The sequence below is a fragment of the Periplaneta americana genome, chromosome 11 (genome assembly GCF_040183065.1).
Source record: "Periplaneta americana isolate PAMFEO1 chromosome 11, P.americana_PAMFEO1_priV1, whole genome shotgun sequence".
NCBI lineage: Eukaryota > Metazoa > Arthropoda > Insecta > Blattodea > Blattidae > Periplaneta > Periplaneta americana.
In genome coordinates, this window is record NC_091127.1 from 117,189,423 (window position 1) to 117,212,898 (window position 23,476).

At 35.0% G+C, this 23,476-nt stretch overlaps 1 protein-coding gene across 3 annotated transcripts in view; it reads right to left on the bottom strand.

The window, feature by feature from the left end:
• LOC138709264 (uncharacterized) overlaps window positions 1–23,476 on the bottom strand; it is a 293,926-nt gene that overhangs the window by 16,876 nt on the left and 253,574 nt on the right. The window contains exons 2-4 of one of the 3 annotated variants that reach the window (XM_069839921.1): window positions 21,547–21,710; window positions 2,670–2,916; window positions 1,420–1,557 (exon numbers count right to left, since the gene is read on the bottom strand). In XM_069839921.1, coding sequence (XP_069696022.1) covers window positions 1,420–1,557; window positions 2,670–2,873 — 342 coding nt within the window. In that variant the 5' untranslated portion in view covers window positions 2,874–2,916; window positions 21,547–21,710. The remainder of the gene's footprint in view (window positions 1–1,419; window positions 1,558–2,669; window positions 2,917–21,546; window positions 21,711–23,476) is intronic. The other 2 variants (XR_011334892.1, XM_069839922.1) reach the window with 2 other exon arrangements.

Here is a 23,476-nt window from a genome sequence, read left to right on the forward strand (position 1 = left end):
CTACTGTGTCCACCATTATATTTCCACAGGTAACAACTATAATGTAGTGAAAGCTGAATGTTGCACACAGTACACACTACAGCACTGTAGACACACAACATGGCATTCGGTGAAGCCATGTGATCAGTCACAGTACATGCGTATAGAAATCTCCCCCATGAATGTATTAATAGTTCGTAAAAATAGTTTTCTGTTTCTGCTACAGATAGTATTTTTAGTCATTGATAACAATTAACAACTAACAATTACATAAGTATGAGATTCAATTGCAATTAACAATTGAACTTAATTATGATTAAAATTAATTGCAATTAATTTATGAATTGATTACTTTTAACTGACTGATTAATTGCAATTAAATTTAAATGATTAATGTTCAACACTGACCAAAACATAGTACGAAATAGATTTATTTTGTTTTAGTAGATTATTTTACGATGCTTTATCAACATCTTAGGTTATTTAGCATCTGAATGAGATGAAGGTGATAATGCCGGTGAAATGAGTCCAGGGTCCAGCACCGAAAGTTACCCAGCATTTGCACATATTGGGTTGAGGGAAAACTCCGAAAAAACCTCAACCAGGTAACTTTCCCCGACTGGGAATCGAATCCGGGCCACCTGGTTTCACGGCCAGAAGCACTAACAGTTACTCCACAGATGTGGATTACGAAATAGAAATATAAAAATTGGAAAATTATCATTTGAAAAGGTGGAAAAATTCAAATATCTCGGAGCAACAGGAACAATAATATAAATGACACTCGAGAGAAAATTAAACACAGAATAAATATGGGAAATGCCTGTTATTATTTGGTTGAGAAGCTTTTGTCATCCGATCTGCTTTGAAAAAAGCAGGAAGTTAGAATTTATAAAATAGTTACATTACTGGTTGTTCTGTATGGTTGTGAAACTTGGATTCTCACTTTGAAAGAGGAACAGAGGTTAAGGGTGTTCGAGAATAAGGTGCTTAGGGAAATATTTGGGGCTAAGAGGAATGAGCTTACAGGAGAATGGAGAAAGTTACGCAATGCAGAACTGCACACATTGTATTCTTCACCTAACATAATTACTTACTTAATTATGCCTTTTAAGGAACCCGGAGGTTCATTGCCACCCTCACATAAGCCTGCCATCTGTCCCAGTCTCTACAACCATATCCAACCTCCCTCAAATCCATTTTAATATTATCCTCCCACCTGCATCTCGGCCTCCCCAAAGGTCTTTTTCTCTCCGGGAGGTGGGAAGTGGGATATGATGGTAGAGACTAGATTAATCTTGCTCAGGATAGGGACCGATGGTGGGCTTATGTAAGGGTGGCGGTAGTAAACCTCCAGGTTCCTTAAAGCCATAAGTAAGTATAGGTGTTCAAGGCTGTAATAAAAATGGAGAAAACGAGTTCTAAGATTTATGCTATAACCATTTCCTCCTCAGACTCCAGATTATCAGCATCTCCATAATATCTTCTTATCCTCTTGTTTATTCTAAATTCTCTGTGTCTTTCTTGTAAACATGACCTGCTTCCAAGTCTGGTCCTGCCTGGATAATTTCCCAAGATCTGCAACACATTCACATGGCTATAATTTCCATCTTAAGCCAACACGCAATTCTAATGTCTTGCTCTCAAAAAATATTAGGGGTCCATTTCGAATCAGTGCTGCTAAAATTTTCGGCAGAGGTTGAATACAACTACACCAATTCGAAGCATACATGAAATCAATGAAATGGACAGAGAAAATGTATAACAAAGAATTGAATACTACAATGTAAGACCACGATACATTCACAAATTAAGATTGATAAGATATATGACGTGAAATGAAGAACCCCTGGGTACTGGAGAAAATGTGGAAATGGGGACTTCACTCTAGGAGACAAAAAACTAATGCTGGTCAAGGACAATATGCATATAGTCTAGAGCCAGATCTTGATGTGATAAAACAGAATTGAAAGCCAAGGAAGAATGGAAGAGAAAAAAATTTAGGCACACCCCAGGAAGTAGAGCCAGAAAAGAAAAATAAGAAGGAAAATTAATTTCAGAGTATAGGTATATAATACTATAATAAAAATTGAGGGAATGAACTCTAAGATTTACGACATTTTCTACGTTAAAAGTGTCCTAAATGGAGATGAACAGGGGAACTTCTCGTGATTTGGAAGGAGTAAGTTCCCACGTCGGTAAAGAGCGAAATATATTCAAAGCAGTGAAAAATGTTATTAAATTTGTTAACATATTCACAATCATTATGCTATAACCTATAACCTTGGGATGCAAGGGATAGTGAAGTGCATTCCATAACCTCTCCTATCCAATTCCCATCCTCAACCTGCTCGTGGTGCAACCTGCTTTTACAAATGAGGCTCTGGGGACCGGGTAATGGCAGTATAACCACACCATCAGAAATAGAGGAAATGCTATCTCATCTCTTATGCTGGCCTGCCACGGCGTAGAAATGTTCCACAAGTGGTGCTTGTGAGAAAGGTCGGTGGACTCTAAAACTCCTTCCGGCCAGGTCCGATGGACCCATTAACCAATGATAGATGTGACCCTCCAGTCATACTGGGGGTTTACGTGAACGGGTGATGTAACCACCATTACAAACAAAACATTGGTGCCCACTTAAAAAACGGTTACACTTATGCTAATTAACTTGAAGATCATCTACAAACCTGTGAAGTTCTACCTGATGGATCCACCACAGAGAAATATTGGAGAGCAAGAATGCTAATGGCTTCGTTGCCAAAGCCCAGCATTAGATAACAACAACAACCTATAACAATTTCCTTCTCAGACTCCTGATTATCAGAATCTTCATAATCTGTCTTCTTATCCTTTTGTTTATTGTAAATTCTTTCTGGCTTTCTTGTGAACATCTTCTGCTTCCAAGTCTGGCGTCCTTGGATGAGTTCTCAAGTCCTGCAACATATTCACACAGGTTCAATTTCCATCTCAAGGCACCACTGAAGTAGTTACGGTAATTTCAGAAGTGAAAATCGTTGAATTTATAAGGGAATTTTTGTGGAGATGCAGTTGATCATCTATGCAAGATATACAGTACTAACAAAAGCTTAGACTAACCAAACCTAACCTGGATAAATTTCAGAACACGGATACCTTCCTTTCCCTCTTACTTCAAAATTCCAACCTTGTGCACACAAAATAAATCACTGACACTGAAAAGTGCATTTTCGTAAGTATGATCATGCGCATTTGACAAACACAGACACTCTTTTTTAGTATTTGAAGATAATTGTTGTCAGTGAGGTAAGAGGTTACTGAAAATTTCCCCCTAACCTGTCACAGATTCGTATATGCAATGTGTTGTTGTTGTTTTCTAATGCCAGGCGTTTGACAATAAAGTCATTTGACCTCTTGCACTCCAATATTTTTCAAAGATATTATCATGACCAGCCACTGAAGCACAGATTTTGAGGTGTTCCGAATCCATTTCTTGGTTTGAGTTGCACAATGGACAGTTAGGCGACTGATATATTCCAATTCTATGCAGGTGTTTGGCCAAACAATCATGGCCTGTTGCAATGTGTAAAGGCGGAGTATGAAGGAAATTACCTCAGCAACGAGAGGCTCATGCCGGAATCATGGAGGCTGTGAGATGATTAAGTGTGCATTCACAGACATCTCGTGCACTGCCAGTGCGCTTCTTACTTAGATCTATGTACATGGCATTGCTCGAGTCAGCCAGCGATATACATCAGAACCATATGTCAGCAAGAACAATACTGCCCTCCCAAGCCAAAAGGGCGTATCTCAAGGATTTTCTGAAAATCAGTTTTTGACATAATTGGAGAGTTCAGATGCTAATATATTTATTTCCTAAAGGAAATGGCCGTTTCTCAATGAATTGTGCCTTTAAAATGTGATTTAATGAAAGTCGTATCTCAAAATTAATATAAATTCCTAAGCGAATTTGGCGGAAGTTCATTTTTCTAAGCAAAATGGCCGTTTCTCAGACATACGTTCTTTTCGCTTAGTATTTCCTATTTGTCATTCTAGTCAAATTAGACGTAACTGCATTAGTAACAAGTCCTTCGTGTTTTAATCCGTTCTCAGCAATGTAATCGCCACTAACCGAATGCTTATTTCCCATCCTTTAAACATAGTTCTTATAATTATTTCATTGCTGATCATGAAAATTAATATGCAAGGTGTGTTGCGATTAATTTTTCTAGCTTATTATTGAAAACATGTCACAATTTTCATTTGCTTGTTATGTAGTCAAGGCGCAGAATATTGATTCTGCTCAATCTTATTTTAGAAACACCATTATAATCACCACATAAGTAAAATAATATTTATTGTTATCACTATTGGACTGATAGTTTATATGCACAAATATTTTAGAGACAAAAAAATGGACAATGAAATTATTCGTAGACACATAAATTCATTTAATCCTACCATATCACATTAGTACATTACTGGAGGGAACATGCACCTAATTGTCTTTATTTGCCAAGTGATATAACTCTGACTGCCATCCATCGTGATTTTATTACTCATAATGTTAATTACAAATGTTTATATGAAAAGTACCGAATGGTAGCCAGTGAAGTGGACATATCTTTTGCTAAACTGGGGCATGAGGAATGTGAAAATTGTGAAATCTTCAATGTGTATAATAATAGCCACATAAAAGAAAATTTGGACACTAATTTTTAAACTTGTAAAATGTGGAAAACACATATTGAGAGAGTAACAAAATCTCGGGCCAAATACAGAGAAGATGCTGAAAAAATTGAAGAGGTTAACAAAATAATTTATTGTGCAGATCTTCAAAAAGTTATCTTGTTGCCAAGACTGGATACATTTAAGGTAGCTATATTCACAAGTGTTTGGCTCTCTACATGGGAGCTTCGTTCCTGTTGGGAGAAAACAAAAAAAATGTGCAAGCCGTTTGCAGCTTTCTGGCACGAGGCTCTCTTTAAAAGAAGCAAAGAAGAAATCGTAAGCACTTTATACAGTTTTTTTCAAGTACAAGAGAGATTATTAAAAAAAATTACTCTATGGTTGGACAACTGCACGGCCCAGAACAAAAACTGGACATTATTTTCATTTTTGATTTACATTGTGAATTCAAATGATGTAAGTGCTGATGAAATTTTGATAAGATACTTTGAACCAGGCTGCTGATCCTTTCATCACAAAGTAGAACAGTCAGTGAAAAAATGTGGATATAAAATATATGATTTTGCAAACTTTGTAGATGCAGTAAAAGCAGCATCTTACCAGACTGAGGTACTGCCAATGGAGCTTCAGTATTTTTTCATTTGGTCTGACTACTCATCACAATATAAATTGAACCTGATTCATCCAAGAACCTGTCTGCATGATATGGCTGAAATAACGGTTTCCAGAGAATCATACAGTAAGTTATGTAGTACAAAAATGATTTTGATGGTACATCATTGAACATAAATTTCCTGACTGGAAAAGTAAACTAAAGAAAGGAACAGTTACCACGTCCTGAGCAGCAACGAAAACCCCTTGGATTCCCTGCTTGAAAAAAGAATACCATAATTCGCAATTTGGGTGGAATAATGAAAAACAGACTGACATTTTGGGAGAATCTTCCAGTAAATGATGACTAAAATTTTATTGTGTTCAAGTATCAATTATTTGGTATAAACTAACTTTTCAGTGTTTTGTTATTTTTTAGTTAATTTATTTACCTCAGTAATATACGTAGAAGTATTTAGTGAACAGTGTACCTTAGTAAATATAACCAAACATTTATTTTCAACTTCAATGTTGTATCTTTGTATCATTAATATATTACCAGAATGATTGGCAAATGAATTCCTGTCTCTTCACTAATTTTCTAGGCAATATTTGTCTTAGATTGCAGTATTTTTTGCAATACTGCTATGCAGTATGTGTTGTAATTTAATAAAATCAAAAAATAATTAATAAAATAAACCAGAATTAAATTCACTTACTGGTTTCTTATGTACAATATGAGATATGCCTAATTTGCTAAGCATATCAGTATCTTTGACAATTAATATTAATACTTAGCAAATTAGGCGTATCTCAAATTGTGCATAAAAATGTAAGCTAATTAGTCTAAAAATTATATTCTAAATATTTTGAATACATTTCAATAATGAATATGCCGAAAATTCCAATAAATTAACTTTAAAAGTAGGCGCGCTTTGATCATTCACTAAATCCTCAATACTGAAAAATATTCAAGTTCTGAGATACGCCCTTTTGGCTTGGGAGGGCAGAATAGCTAATTTGACTAAATAGCTACTGAGGACAGCACGGGAAAGTCCTGAAACATGTCTAGATAACATGAATTTTAACTTTTTACGTATTTTAATACTGTAACATTTTAATGATTTAATGGAAAATACTGTTGAATAATGACTAATAATTTAACATATCAGAGTTTTACCATATTTCTGTAGGGCATGAAGGGCCTTAAGAACAGCAAAAGAAGCCTCTCTTTCCTTCCTATATATCATCACTGAAACACTTAAATCTAATAACTGATCTGTTTGGTTCAACCGGTTACAGCTGGTGCCAGCGTTTTTGGTGTGTGTCGTGGAATAAAGTGCCCAGTTTGTGAGCATGTTGCCAGTCCAGCTGAGAATAGTACCACTTCCTATACACGTCACATCAGCCTTTGTCAAACACAGTTGTCAGACTGACTACGGTAAAGGTAAGACACTAGCATTTAACATTCCCATTACTTATTTCACATGCCAAAAACAGTGATGCGGACTGTATTTCTGACACACTTTAAATTATGTACTGTCAAAAATATACAGGGGTCCCTCTGTGACATTGCTATTGAGGTGGTTGGTATTTTACTTTCAACTCTGGGAGGTTACTAAATAATCAAACAGTCTTTCTGTTTATAGCATTGTTATCTGAGGCAATGCCAAAAACCTGGAAAGCTATTTCCTCCAGCTTTAAAATAAATAATTCTCCTTACAAACAAATACAAATGTTCAGCTTTTATGGTTGCGACAGGCAAGTTATATGCTACATCTAAATAACTTGTGCCCGAACGTCGTACCATAAAAACATATGCAGTAGAAGCACACTATGAATTTCTTCTGCCTGACCAATCATTATATTCCCACTCTTGTAATCAAACTGTGCTTTTAAATGGATTCCATCCATGAGCACTAAGACATTTTTATTTTCCTCCTTTACAAATGATACTTTCTTGAACAAATAATTTAAGAAACCTGAAGACTGTTGATGAGCTACTATTGGGCTTGTGGAAAAATCGTTGCACACCCTACTTAATGTAATTTCACAAGGCAACAATAAATCTGAATTTCTTCTTAGGTATCTGTAACAATGTGGGGGATATAGATCGTACCAGTAACCAGAAAGCTATTAACTTCCATGAATACCTCATGCTGGACGTCTTACAATTTAACAAAGAAACCTGTTGAACTAGCAAACTAATTGTCTCCTCTTTTTCTGGCAGGTCAGTACACAAGTTGATTAGCAAGTCTTGAATCACTTCAAGTTTGTCAGTAACTGCATACTCTAAATTTTTAAATCTAACACTAAAGTCGTTCAGTATAGTGTTTAACTTATTTATTTATGTAACTTACCATGACTGGAAGAGTTGCACTGTCTATCGTTCTTATTTGTGTATCTTTCAGATGCAGTGTTAATAATAAATCACTATTAATAACCACATAACACAGAATTCTGGGATGAGGAACTTTACAAATTAATAACAAGCACACACAGGTATCTTTCATCACAAATACCCAATCACTGTCCAATTTCAATTTAGAAGTAAGTTCATCTAAAGAATTAAACAATATCATTTCCATTTGTACAGCTGTCAAAAGAAAAAGTGGCCGCTCTCCTGTATCAAAGTTCCCTTCGGGTATCTTCGCTACAATTCGGAGACAGGCGATGTTACATGTTGTTGGACCACGTTGCCTGATATCTACAGTTATAATTGAAGTATACTGTGTGTTATTCGATAGCATAATGGTAGCATTCAGGCGTCTTATTCATGAGGTCCTGCGTTCGACTACAACCTCGTGCTTTTTATGTCCTTTTTTGTTCTGTTTTTGAGAGAGACAAACTAGACATAATGGCTCCTTTTTCTTTTATGATTATTTTAGTAATTAACATCAGGTTCATTAATATATTATGCCATGACTTTATCATTATCATTATGATATTGTGGCTGCAAATGGAAAGAAAAAAGATTTTATTCTCAATAAAATATCTTTCGTGGCATAAACATAACAAATTTACTGGCGTCGGCCTTAAAATATTCAAACAATTAAGCGTTCAAAAAACAAAACAAAAAGCCACAATTCAATATTTAGTCTATCTTCCTCTTATCTCGATCATCTTGCAGTCGAGTGGGCATGGAATTGACTAGTCTTTGCAAATAGCGACTGTTCTTAGACACGATATTCCAGGCATTCTGAACATACACACATAAATGTTCTGTCCATGGGCAGGTCTTTAACTGCAAACCCAGCAATCTCCAATCTTTCCTATTTTCTGCCTTCCTCTTAGTCTCCGCATATGATCCACATATCCTAATGTCGTCCATTATTCTTTTCAACCAGAGACCCAACCAATTCCTTTTTCTCTTTCTAATCAGTTTCAGCATCATTCTTTCTTCACTCACTTTTTCAAACACAATTTTATTTCTTATTCTGCCTGTCCACTTTACACGCACCGTTCTTCTCCACATCCACATTTCAAATGCTTCAATTCGTTTCTCTTCATTTCGTCGTAATGTCCATGTTCCTTCCCCATACAATGCCACACTCCACACAAAGCACTTCACTAGTCTCTTCCTTAGTTCTTTTTCCAGAGGTCCGCAGAAGATCCTTCTTCTTCTATTAAAAGCTTCCTTTGTTCATGTTTGCAGTTTTCTTAGGAAGGATAGGCCTAAATGCGGTAACATCCCGTTGCTTTCCGCACACCACAATCTCTTTCGCATTTTATTAAATTCCAAGGGGCCCAAGCGTGGAGATGAGGAGAGTGGATTTGACTAATTGGGCCCTCCGGACTTCACCGAAAGTCACGGCAAGGGTTAAATATTAATTCTATCAGGATGTTTGACCCGGTCAGAGACCGGGAAATCTCAATTAGCCTTTGCCCCCCGAATCCTGGACTAGCTTCTACGAATCATCAGAAGATCTTAGAGTGTGATTGGGCTAATTTTTCCAAAAATGTTTCCACACTTTTGCTCTCGTAGCTCAGCGGACGAACGTCGGAATTTAGATGTCAACGTCTCAGGTTCAATTCCTCGTTACTCCTTTTCATTTTATTGTGGTTCAATTGTATGTAATAATACAAAAAGAAAAACTAATACCAGTATTATGCAACTGGATTTTTCCAAACCTAATATTAAATTTATGTTATTTATATCGCTAAAGAACGATTACAATATAAATAACTTGAATATTATTTATACAGTCTCACTAAAGAACGATAACAGAATATAAATGATAAATATCGGTTTGTTTAATTAATATATTGCGAAAGAACAATAACAATATAAATAACTTGAATATTGTTTTATAATGCTAATGAAGGAAAACAGAATATAAATGATAACTTGAATATTATTTAAATCGCTAAAGAACGATAACAATATAAAAAACGTGAATATTATTCATATTGGAATTTCACAGATTTATTACAGATGTATTTAAGGAATTGTAGAAGAATAGTAATTAGTAACAGTGTCCTATTTATTCTTCTTGGAGCCAAATTTGTAACTTTTAAAAGTGTGGTTACTATGTTGAAGTGTATGTGTTGTAACGGATGCTTGATTTGTTATGTATGTGAGTCAGTTATGTGATGCTTGATGTCGTCGCAATGTCGTAATTATGATTTGATTGTGTTTGTGTGACTATTGTGTATTAATTTATGATGTATGGTACGGAAAGCTGCATATTTGTGTTATAGAAGTGTTACGTATGTGTGTTGTTAATGTTTTTGTATGTTACAAATTGATACCTGATATTTGTTTTGCAATCGCAATGCCTAATTTACGGATTGTTTATGTTTTGTTTACATCGCGTAAGCTAATTTAATTTTCTTTTCCATTTCTCTTTATGCTTATCTTTTTTGTGTATAAAACTATAGCTCTAACATACATATGTAAAATACGGCTAACCCCCATTGGAAATACAATAATAATTATTATTCATATCGTTATAATACGATAACAGAATACAAATGATGACCTGAATTTTGTTCATATCTCTAAAGAACGATAACAAAATATAAATAACGTGATATCCATAAAGAACGATAACTGGATATAAATGATAATTTGAATATCATTTACATCGCTAAAGAAAGATTAAAAAATAAAATGAAAACTTGAAGAACGCCCGAACCCACGACCTTTGAATCATTAAACAAGCACTCTACCACTGGTCCACGAGGCGTAGATATGGAACACTTTCATAGTTCCGGAACTGCTTGTACAAGCACATGCATCGTGTAACATCGCCGCGACACGAAGTGGACTTTGAAAATATTCGCTGTTCACGAGTGCGGCCACTTTTTTTTTTGACAGCTGTACAACTGCCCATTTAGGTACATTATATACTCAAATAGGCCTAAAATAAATTGGACCAATGAAATAATAAATCCGTCATTATCTGTAATGTCTAGACTTTAGAGTTCCTTTATAATGAGAGTTGAGACGTTGACCCCAACAACAATTAAAATATGTAATGATTTGATAGCGCTGAAAATGGAAAAACAAAACTCCTGTGAGAAGTAAAACCAAACACCTATATATTGTATACAAATTAAACGAATTTGATTTATTTTTAGTAGGTTATTTTAAGACACTTTATCAACATCTTTGGTTATTTAGTGTCTGAATGAGATGAAGGTGATAATGCTGGTGAAATGAGTCTGGGGTCCAGCACCGAAAGTTACCCAGCATTTGCTCATATTGGGTTGAGGGAAAACCCCGGAAAAAACCTCAACCAGGTAACTTACCCGGCCAGGAATCGAATCTGGGCCACCTGGTTTCGCGGCCAGACGCAGTGACCGTTACTCCACAGGTGTGGACAAACGAATTTGATACATAACTTTAATAATGTATTACATTATTTTATAATATTATTTATTATCTATCATGAAATATACTCCAACTTCCTATGCACAAATTACAATCTCTATACAAAAATATTAAATAAACTAAATCTTCAAAAAGAAATAGTATTCCAGTGGATACCTAGTTATTGCGGCATTACTGGAAATGAGATTGTTGATATATTGCTAAACAGGCAACATCTTTGCAAATACCTATGCAAATACAACTTCTTTAACCTGCGCATATTCTGCAGTTAATTCTCATTTAACAAATTTATGGGTCGAATTATGGCTTTCTTCTGATAAAGGCCAAGTGCTTCAAAACATACAAAAGAAACCTAATGATTTACAAATGTTCCGCAACATTCCCAGACACATACAAACTTTCTTAGCAAGAGCCAGGACAGGTCATATTATCACCCAGAAGTATCTTCACCGCTTTAATCTTGTTGACTCTAGTAGTTGTTGCTGATGCAACAATAACGAAGAAGATTTGGAACATATCCTTTTAAACTGCCCTATCACAAACATCCATAGAACTAATCTAAAATCTGCAATCCCTATAACCTTGGACAATTCTCTCCAATATATACTGAATACACCTCATCTTTGGAATGTGGCTGCTGAAATATACAACCAGCATCGTGCTTTTTATCCATCATTTGTAAAAAGAGGAAATTCATAGTGAAACATAGTGGAGCACGTGTTGTCAGCAAATAGCTGGATACACTACGAAGATAGATAGATAGATTATATATGAAACATAAAAATTATTATTACAGCTAGTTTATCACTAAAAAATAAGGAAAAGCTGTTAACTTGAATTTATTGGAAGCAAAGCTGTTACTGGATTTTGCAACAAGGTAGGCGATGGGGCGGTTCAGGTATAGAGTAAGTATGAATAGAGAGGTCCTGATTTACTGCACAGGGTATCAACACTGAAAACGTAAGTCATCTGGCTTTGGTATGCTGCAGACGATTCTGTAGTGTTTTATACCTGATGTAGGCCTACCAATTCTGTGGCCGGGAGGAAAAAGGTCTTAAGTCATTTTTTGTGAAAATGAGATTTTTATATGTTCTGAAAGCAGAAACAATTCTCTAAAATCTTGTAAAACGTTAAAGTCAAATAAGACTGCTGACTGGATTTATAGTGTTACCAAATGTCCTAAGTACTTTTTGAATCGAGCACACACAGAATAAAGGACTTAAGAATATTTAATACTTTATTCCTTATAAACCATCACATGTTTACTTTCCAAGGTCTAACTTGTATTTTAGCCATTTTATCACATACTGATGCCCTTTCCTTTTAAAACTTTAAGCACCAGGGTAAACAGTCCTATAGGCTAATTGTTTAAGATCCATTCTGCATTCTTAATAATTTTACATTTCTCATTTATTTTGACATGAAAAAGGTCTTATGTTTACATAGTCCCTTCTACTCAGTTTGGGTTCTAGTCTTAAAAGGGCTTAAGTGCGGCTATTTTTGGAAATAATCAAGAAAAATGTTAAATAAGCAACATTATTTATTTTAGAAGAAATATAAACAAATAATATGCAGGGAAATACCTCTTAATTAAAAAAAAAAACTCTATAATTGACACCAATTTTAATCTTTCTACTGCTATCCTGAAAAGTATACAATTTTTAAAGATTTTTTTTCTTCATGGCCACAGAATTATAGCCACAGTGATGGCGAACTAAGTACTGTTGTTGCTATGGATGCAAAAGAAAAATGCCTACCTGAAAGGAGGAAACATATCATTTCATTCCTAAGTATCGCACACGTAACTTATTTGTAAGCTTAAATGTCATATTGAAGACTTAATTTCTAATTTTAATATAAATTAAATTATTTATCACCATCATTTATCCTTCATCCTTATACAGACGTGGTCAAATTATTAGACTAAAACTCTTTTCTTTGAAACATAATATAATTTGTCATATCAACTACCAGTATAAGTCATAGAGTCTATATTGTTGTAAATATGATTGTTTACATCTTCTGGTATATTTTTCAACGACTGGATACATTTTGTCTTGCTGTGTTGGTATTATTGGTGTTTTAATTACATACTGCAGAACAGAGGACTGCATTGAAGTTAAATCGCTCACTTGAATTTGGTCGAGTGTTGCGCCCTCGAGTGAGATACGATCTGTAACAACATGCTCATAAGGAACACGAAGCACAGTACAAGGTCATCTCACAGACATGTCTTATCTTGTATGGTAGGCGACAGATAAGATACACAGATGTCTTGGTCACACCATAAAAAATAAGGACTTATTTTCTGCGTTCATGACAAATGTCTAACGGGACGGTGCTGCAACGGAAAATGAAATAATTTTAGAAAAAAGTTTTCTAATACTTTTTTGTTAGCGATGTAGTAATAACGTAGAATCTCAAAGGAAATTTTAATCTGTCAGTTACTGTGCTGTGTGGAAGAGTTTTTGTATGTTTATTGTGACTGACAGACCGTAACACAGTACAAATAATTGTAATGTTTTAAGTTACTTAGAACCTTAGGATACTCCAACTAATTCAAGGAAAGACCAAAATATGGTATACAAAAAAGAGGGATTGAAATAAAACAAATTTACGTGTCCAAATTGTGATATTAAATATACATTTCCCTTCCGTCATTTTTAAGTGTTTGTAATATATTGTCGGACCATCAGATCTATGTCCCTTCAGCGATGTCGTCGTTCTTGGAAAAGTTAACGCCTCTACTCACCCCATTCCACCCGTTTCTCTCCCACTAAGTCAAACAGCAGGCCACGAACCTTGCCGAATAGGGATGTTGCCAAACTTCCGTTAAACAGTGTCATGTCTCTTGAATATTACTTATAATACTGTAAGGTTAATTATTACTTATTCATAATTTAATTTAAGTAGGTCTAATGACGCTGAATGACTTATGCAAAATGCTATTACTTGCTTAATATTTCTTTCACCACTCCGTGCTACAGTATTCATGTTGAGTCGACAACACTGGACTGCAAGTGCAAATAAACTGTCCCGCAAGAAGGCTAAAAATTGTGAGTAGTGGGGGAGAGAAAGAGAGAGGGATAGAAAAGAGAGAAATAGGAATACAGGGAGAGAAATGAATTGCCGAGGCTGAAAAGGAATTAAGGTTCAGTTCGCATATTTTACGGGGGCACAGATCCCAGTTCGCATATTTTATGGGGGCACAGATCCGATGGTCGGACTATAACAAGATAGACTAAAATAAAGAGTATTTGAAACAATAGTTAATGGAATAAGTCAACTTAAACTATAAAGAAACATATTTCAACAAAAATATTCCCATGTTAATTTAAAAAAAATTCATTCATTCATTCATTCAATCATTCATTCATTTATTTTATTCCATAGATCTTACATGAGCAAAGAAGCTTTAAGATGTGGAACATGTCAACATTTTACAATATTACAATTACAATTTTTACAAATTTTTATAGTTTTACAATTTAGTAATTTTCTACAATTTTTACAATTTTGTACAATTTTTGTACATTTTTTTTTTACATTTTTTTACATTGACATTGATATGAAATTTTTATGGAATTGCTCTTTTATATGAAGTGTCACATAATCAGATCTTCTTTCTGGACAAAATTTACACACGTGTTTTCAGATGAGTTGTAGCAGAAGAGAATGACAACAAAGTTGAGCAATGTTTACAAGAAACGTAACCCACATTTTCATCATCCTGTGAAGTCACAAGTAAGAATTTGTCCCACACATCACTCTTCATCAAGGGTGGCCAGTCCTTAGGGGCCACCAGGGCCGTGCCCCACCAATATTTCGTCCCTCATAATTTTTTTTTCACATTTAAAATACGTAAATTTTGTTCAAGACAGTGTACTGGATTCATAATTGTTTCAGTAAATTTCATCACATTATGCGATGTGTGTCAGTAAAACGTACAAAATTGTATGACACTAAATATTGGGCCCATGTCAAAGGGCCCCACAACTTGAATCATTTTAACGCTCAACTGCCATTGTGCGCAGCGTGCAATGTCGCATTCGGTACCGATGGAAATTCACGAAGTGTTTACCTCGTTTTAACCGTGACAACTTTTTTTAGTTCTTTTAAGCATTCTGGTTATTGTATTGTGTTTGTTTTGTGAAGGATTTTGGATAAGGGCGCAAATAGCCATAGCTGACGCGCCCTTTTTAAACCCCACTAACTAACTAACTTCACGAAGTTACCATTACAAGTATATGTTTCGTTGGGGCCCGTCCAAGCTGGCCCGCCTGACGGACGGAAGGAAGGAACTGTCGCAGATATTTTTGTTCTGTGAACAACCGCACAGCTAACAGTCTGAGCGAGGTTCTAAAACAAAGTCTACAACCTTCCAATTTAGAAAATAAACTCATAGCTCAAGCATATGATGGTGCTGCAGTAATGAGTGGAAACCAGGGTGGGGTCCAGACTTTGATGCAGAAAACATTTCCTTATTTCCTTTCCTGCTACGCCCGCCAACTTAATTTAGTTACAAAAAAAATACATGTTCATAACACATTAAATCATTGAAGTTGTTTTGTTTTTTTGCAAATATTACTGGATTCATAGCATTCTTCGCCACTTCACCTAACACAGTGATCTACTGCAATCTGTATGCAGTAAGCACATACTAATCATTTCAGCAATATGATGGAACTTTCAGTCCCGAGTTGTATCCTCCGTTAAGGGAAATAAAGCGGAGTTATTTAAATGCTTTGAAAGAATTGAAGAGGGAGATGACTCAAATGAATGGAATGATATAACAGTGAGAGAAGCTTTTGGTCTAAAAAAACTTGTTAAATAATAATGATAATGAATTTTTGTTTTTCTAAATTTATTTTATGACTGATGAAACATGTATTATACAATATAATACGGCTGCAAACTGCAAATAGATTGAGCATATCTGATGTATTACAACATTTTGAGTCGGCTGTAATGGAAATAAGAGAGAACACTAACAGATATGAAATAAATGTCGACAATGAAGAAGAATTTTCGTTTCCTCCAAGAAAAGACAAACTCAGTAGGCAAGTAAACCTGTCGGCAGATGCCGAAGAAATATGCGATGTCATTATCAATCAATTCAATTACGTTTTCTGCAGTCACATATTTGGCAGCTTTAATATGCTTGATTCAAAGAAATTAGCTTCATACAGAGATAAGTTCTCCACTGACCTGGCTAATATTTTCGTAAAAAATTACTGTCCTTCAATTTCGAAAGAAAAATTGATTAATGAACTATCAACGATCTATTGAAATGATACATTTAAAGACATTTTTTCTGTGTGTGATTTGTTCAGTATTTTTATGGATTACTCCATTGAATATTCAACCTCTGAAGTGGGAAAAGCCCTTCGAATCGCACTAACAACACCTGTTTCAACAGCTGTGTCAGAACGGAGTTTCAGCATATTAAACAGGATAAAAACATTTCTCAGAAACACCATGGGTCAAGATAGGCTGAATTCGTTGGCTTTCTCTTCTATTCTTAAGGAGCATCTCCATCAAATTCCGAACTTAACAGGGTTATCGAAAAGTTTGCCAGAAAGAAGGACAGACGAACACATCTTCTTTATAAATAATTCTGCAAATTGGCGAGTTTAATGTTGAATTTGGGTTATTATATAGGTGACAGTTTTAGTTATATTATTTTAAGTAGAAACAATTACCTAAAATAAAATAAAAAAATCTAGGTGCATTACTTAAAGCATATCGCAAAATTTGTGAAATATCTGGGGCCACCAATAAAAATGATCACGAGCCGCCACTGCTTTTCATAACTTCTTTAAAACCTAACTTGTATTCTTTGTTGACTAGTTTCAACTTCAGCACATCTTTTAGCTTGCGCTCCATTTTTGACAGTGTACTACTTGCCGGTATCAAGAGCAAATGTCTAATGCTCGGCTAATACCGGTCAAGGATTTATCGCTTGCGAACTTTTACCCATTATGCTTGTGCGCTACCTATCGGATTATGGTATGAACTAACTGGCGCTCGAGTTTTTACGTCCAATGCAGACCTCTGCTGCAGAAGGTAGCTATTCAACAGTCTGTTTTCTCATGGCCTGCAAAAAAGGACGGATATGAACTAAATTCAAAATCTATGGTCTATATTGAAGAAGAACTTGTACAAACAGAAGCTTACAACAAAACAAAGGCTTGTTGAAACATTGTCTGATATCTAACTAAATGATGCTTATATTCGAAGAAAGTGTCAATCTTTGGTTTCCAGCATCCCTGAAAAAATCAGCATGTTAATGAAAAATAAGGAAATGTTCACAAAATATTAGTAACCTCCAGACACAATCTTCTGTTCATTATTTCTGTGCAAAACACATTTTGGTTCATTATTTATGTCGATAAATACAGCTTTGTTGCACAAGTAATCACTTTAGTCTAATAGTTTGACCACGTTTGTAGTTTTTCAGAAATTTATTCCACGATTTCTTTTTCCCCTCCATGATACTTTTCTAAAATTTTGCTGACTTTTTTCTTACAGTTCTGAAGGCTTTTATGAGTTTTCTGCAGTTAATCTTCCTTGACTCTTACTTTTCCTTAGTTATTGTAATTTCTAAGTTCAAAATGGACATTACTGAGCATAGGCTCCTTCCATTTGTAAACCAAAGACAAAAATATATCATTTAAACCAACAAAACTGCAGTTTCATTCCCTAGACTGGGTGATGTATTCTATGTGCCTATGTATCCCTGATGCAGCGCATTTTTTTTATTGTACGAATGTATTTCCTTAGTGAATTTTCCACTTCTCAAGTAATCTCAAATGTTTCTTTTAGTCCTAAAATCATATTGATGTTACAAGTTACTCAGGAATATTCAATATTAGACATTGTTTTTTTAACATACAAGGTGAATCAAAAATCTGGAACCATATAAATATCTTCCATATACTTGATTCTCGATTACTATTGGTGTTACCAGTATTTGTAAGACCAAATGCTCTACCAGTGACACATTCAATTCTAGCCCTCAGCTATCTCAAAAGCCGCCATTTTGAATGCAACTTTGAAATTTTAAATGAAAAGGGTAGGTACTCAAAATCATGTGAAATTTTCTGAGAAAAATAATGGTGCAATCCGTTTTGAGATATCTCTAATCGTTTTCAAGTTATTTAAAGATCGGTTAACTGTAATAATGACACAAACATTAGTTACTCCATCTACAGATATTTTGTAACATGGTACAGTACTAAGCAGACTTTGAAAAAGGTATTTTTATGAAATTCTGGTACACAAAAGTTTCACCAGTGGATAGATATTATACAGTACGGACACTTCACGTTGGTATCTTTGATGTAGCAGAACTGATTTCAATGACCTTCAAACCAGTTTGAGCGTGAGATTCTGCTTTCTCCCAGGAGTTGGCACTGACATCACACCAGTCGGCAGTCGACACAGTGGAAATATAATACATACAATTAATACATCTAGGTACATTATGTACTCAAATAAAATTAATTGGACCGATGAAATAATAAATCCGTCATTAACTGTAACGTCTAGACTCTAGAGTTGCTTTACAATGAGAGTTGAGACGTTGACCCCCATCAACAATTAAAATATGTAATGATTTGATAACGCTGAAAATGGAAAAATAAAACTCCTATGAGAAGTAAAACCATATACCTATACTATATTGTATACAAATATTAAAATAATTTGATATGGTACATAATTTTATAATGTATTAGGCTATATTATTTTATAATATAATTTATTATATATAATATATAAACAATTATTATTACAACTAGTTTGTCACTGAGAAATAAGGAAAAGCTGTTAGGCTTAACTTGTATTTATTTGAAGCAAAGCGTTACTGGATTATGCAATAAGGTAGGCAATATTTGGAGCCTGTGTCTCAACTCTATTCTCAATTATTATCTTAGCATTAACCTCTAGCGCTTGAAAGTGGAACTAAATGCCGGCGCACAGAGAAACAAAACACAGGAAAATTCGCTCAGTGTCCATTCTTTGTAATCCCTATTCGCTAGTTTCACTTCTAACAAACCAGTTAGTTGATTTGTCTTCAGAGTGAAAAGCATGGCTAAGTCGTATGTGGCGTTATTGCTAAATGAAAAAGTGAGTGTGATCAAAGCTAAAGAAAAAGATAAACTTTCAGTGCGAGAAATCATGATGCAGTTCAAATGTGGTAAAACGCAAATTTATAATACACTTAAAGAAAAGAACAAAATCATGAACGAGGGGTTACAAGGAAATGGTCAAATAAAACGGAAGACTAAGACACCAGGTAACGAGGAAATTAGGTCTAATGACATAATGTGGTAATGGTTTACTAATGCAAGGTCAAAAAAATGCATATATCCAGTCCTATGTTTCAAAGTCAAGCTCTCACAGTAGCCAAATCTCTTGGAAATGACCACTTTAAGGCATCTACACAGTGGCTGGACAGTTTCAAGAAGAGACACAATATTGTATGGAACAAAGTTTGTGGGGAATCGAAGAATGTTGATGAAAGTGTAGTGAGTGAGTGGAAATCAAAATTGTTGAGTTGATTTCAGGTTATGAAGACAAGAACATTTACAATGTAGACGAAATAGGGTTATTTTTTTCGTGCACTACCAACAAAATCACTCATAATTAAGGGAGAAAAGTGTGCTTTGGGGCAAAATGTCGAAAGAAAGATTTAAGTTTTTGGGAAAACCTCTTGTAATTGGAAAGGGGCAAAACCAAGAGATGTTTCAAGAACCTAAAAATTGATAATCTCCCAGGGACTTGGAGAAACAACAAAAAGGGCTTGGATGACTACATCGACGATGAAAGAGTGATTAATTTTCTTTAATGCAAAAGTGAAAAAAGAATATTGAAAAGTGATTCTTTTTCTAGATAATGCCACTTGTTACCCAAAAATAACTCTTTCAAATGTAAAACTGGCCTGATTCCCACCCAATGCAACAAGTGTACTACAGCTCATGGATATGAGTGTAATTTCACGTTCAAGTCACACTACAGGCACTTCTTAATGGAGTCTTTAATCGCAAATGTCGAAGAAGCTGACAGTTCTTATGCTTTGGCAAGATCTGGGGTGCGCTTCCGAACAGGGGCAGCGGCATTTCCCCTAAGATTAGAGCCCAATTTAGGTGGGTGTGTATTACTCGAAAAAAATGTCATATAAACATGTGTCCTATTCTCAATATTTTTAGACCCTAATTTTCGATTAATACACACACACACCTAAACTGGGCTCTAACCTTAGGGGAACTGCCTCTGCTCCTGTTCGGAAGCGTGCCCTAAGTGTTTTGTTAAAGCAGGATTTGCAGATGGTGATGGAATGAAGAAAGTGAACGAAAACACAATTGCAATATCAACACTTTGCAGAGAAAAAAAGTATATTCCAAGCAATACAGAGGAATTCATTGAAAATTATAATGTGTGACAAGACTCGTCAAAAGCGTAACATAGGTTATATAAGCTCGATGCATGTTTAAAATATGCGTTTATGCTCTCGGTGATACCCATATTATATAAATTTCAAATTACAATAAGTGTATAATGTTTACCGCTTCTTTTCATGGCAGAAAATGACATAAAAATGTTAGTATGCCTACCTCCTTTCATAGATGACGTGTTTCAATGCCGATTAGCATGAAAATGACAGTCTTTAAATATTAAATCAGTGTTGTCAAATTCAGATTGTTCAATAATTTTGCGGGAAAATCGCAATAAGCAGAACATAGAAGCTCTGCCCACCACCCCTTCCACTTTTCTCCTACTAGCTGACCAGACAGTTTACGTAATAGATGAGTGTTGTGTCGAATTCATATTTCATGTGGTTGGGGATAACTTCCCCTACTGGCATTCTCTTTATTGTGATTTATCCAACTTTGCTTTAAAATGATATAGGCTATAACATGTTACCAATGCAGAAAAATGGAGAAAAAAGTAAAATGTCACGAAATCGTGGATTGACCATTACCAGATAATAGTGAAGCTTTGTAGATAGTATTGTGTGTATCTTACACCACGCTCTACCTCGATCTATTGAAGACAGCTAGGACAGCAGCTACTTCCATGCTCCCCCTCCTTATACCCTCATAATATTTTTGATTCATGAAAAGCTATTTTTTATTCAACCTTACCTAGCAATATTTAGAATGTAGGCTACTTGGAATCCACCACTTATACTGTGTCAACACTAGTTGCTGTTTAACAACCATTCTTCTAATTTCAAAGGCATATTGGTTCCGTTAAGTTCAATGTTAATTGAAAAATGAGTTCTATTCAGTCAATACTTAACATAAACAAATGAGTTCTATTCAGTCAATACTTAACATAAACAAATGAGTTCTATTCAGTCAATACTTAACATAAACAAGTATGTTTATGTTAAGTATTGACTGAATAGAACTCATTTTTCAATTAACCATTCTTCTGCCATCCATCCACTTTTCTATTTGCACTACCTGTTACATTCCTTTCAGAGGCACTTGGAGGAGTTTTACTTGCAAGAGGCACACTGTTAAGGTCTTCATTTTCACCAGCATCATCTACAGATAATGGCACTGTTCTGCAATGTTGATTGCCTTTCCATTTGCGTTTCTTAAAAACTCCGTTTGGTTTTGTCATTCTGGAAACACAATAACACTAATAAATAAATTATAAGGCTTACAACACGCCAGAAACTTTAGCAAACCTCACTTTCATAGAAAACAGGCCACTAGAAAAGTTTTCAAGAAAAAGATACTTTGCTTTCAAATTTAAATGCGCGTACATAACATTTGACTAACGCTATGCAGAGAGAGAGAGAGAGAGAGAAAAAACTCATCTGGCCTTAATTAAGGATGACCACGAGGATCCGGAAATGAATAGTAAACAAATACAATTAATTAAATATGAATAGTGTTATAAAAATAAAGTGTAATAATTAAGCACCATTGATTATCAATGTAAAATAAAATCTTAGAAGATGACTAAATTATACTGATAAGAAAACATTTTATTTAAAATTAGCATATCCTTAATTAAGGCCTTCTGAGTGGTATAAATGAAATTGTATAATCTGCAGGGAATCTTTGAGAATTTGCGAGATGATTTTTTGAATCTCAAGATGATACTGATAATTGTTTTAAAAAATGATATGTAAATTTTGGTAAAGAACTCCAAGCACCAAAAAATAAACCTGTCACTGACCAATTGAAGAGAGGGATGTTATACTTGGCACTAAGGTAAGGAATACAAGGTTCATAAATGGCCCTCTTTTCCTGATCAACCTGATGAACTTGGTTTAGATCTCTCTCCATGCGTATAGTTGGATCTATGATAATAGCCTTTTGTTGTTGCCTGTTTATTGCTATTATATCCGCTCTTCTGTGAGAGTCATCTTCAGAAATACAGTGGACCTCTTCATGAACTTCCCAACCCTTGTTCCGAAGAAGACAGGCGATAGCTCCACGGACTCTATGATGCCTGTTGTTACGCAATACCTCTCCTTTCCGACAAAAGCCCAACACGTGGCCAAGAGTTTTCTGTCTCGTTGCAGCCTGGTTGACGGCAACGGGTCGTGCTGAAAGCTCTGCCAGGAACGGAGCGCACTGCAGTAAGATTGCAGGACATCTTGATTGCATTAATATATTCCGAAGACGACAAATTCCTTTTGGTGCTGACCCATGAATTGGCTCTTGGATATTCTTCATAGATGACTACACCTTTCCCCTTATGAGGTAACTGACACCAGGAGTCAAACGATCTCTTTCGCAATTCATCACGTAGATGTATTCCAGTTGTTCGAGGTGTTATGTTGGCTTCAGGAATTTTCAGGCGCTTGAGAGCAGTTTTCTTCTCCTCTTCAAGATTCCTGACAAGAAGGAGATGATCATCACTGACTTGTGAGAGTCGCTTACAGATGTTAAAATGCTGAATATTAGCTTCCCATTCAGCCTTAAGGGGAGAGGATAGTAATTTTTAAAACTTTTTTCTTATTTGGTGTAAAATATTAATTTTTTGTATGTAGAGAGCTCATGGCTATAGCAACTCAACAAAATATAAATATTTTGAATAAATTATTTGGGAGGCAGATTTGAAAAAAAAAATGTACCCAATGCAGGATTTTACTAAACTCGATATATCTAAGCCATTTTTAAAGATAAATTCAAACACTATGTTACAATTTATTTGTAAAAGCACGCTCTACAAACTGTCTGTAACAGAAATTTGATATTAGTTCCTACATTTGTAAAATATACAATTAATATTTAATAACATTTTTTTTATTTTCTTTCTTGCAAACAGAGAGACTTATTTTTAAAATGAAATCAATTAGGGAAATTCCGTTACAGAGAAAAGTTTCCTAGTAGTCTAGAGAATGTGCATTCTAAATTTCATTCATACATCTTT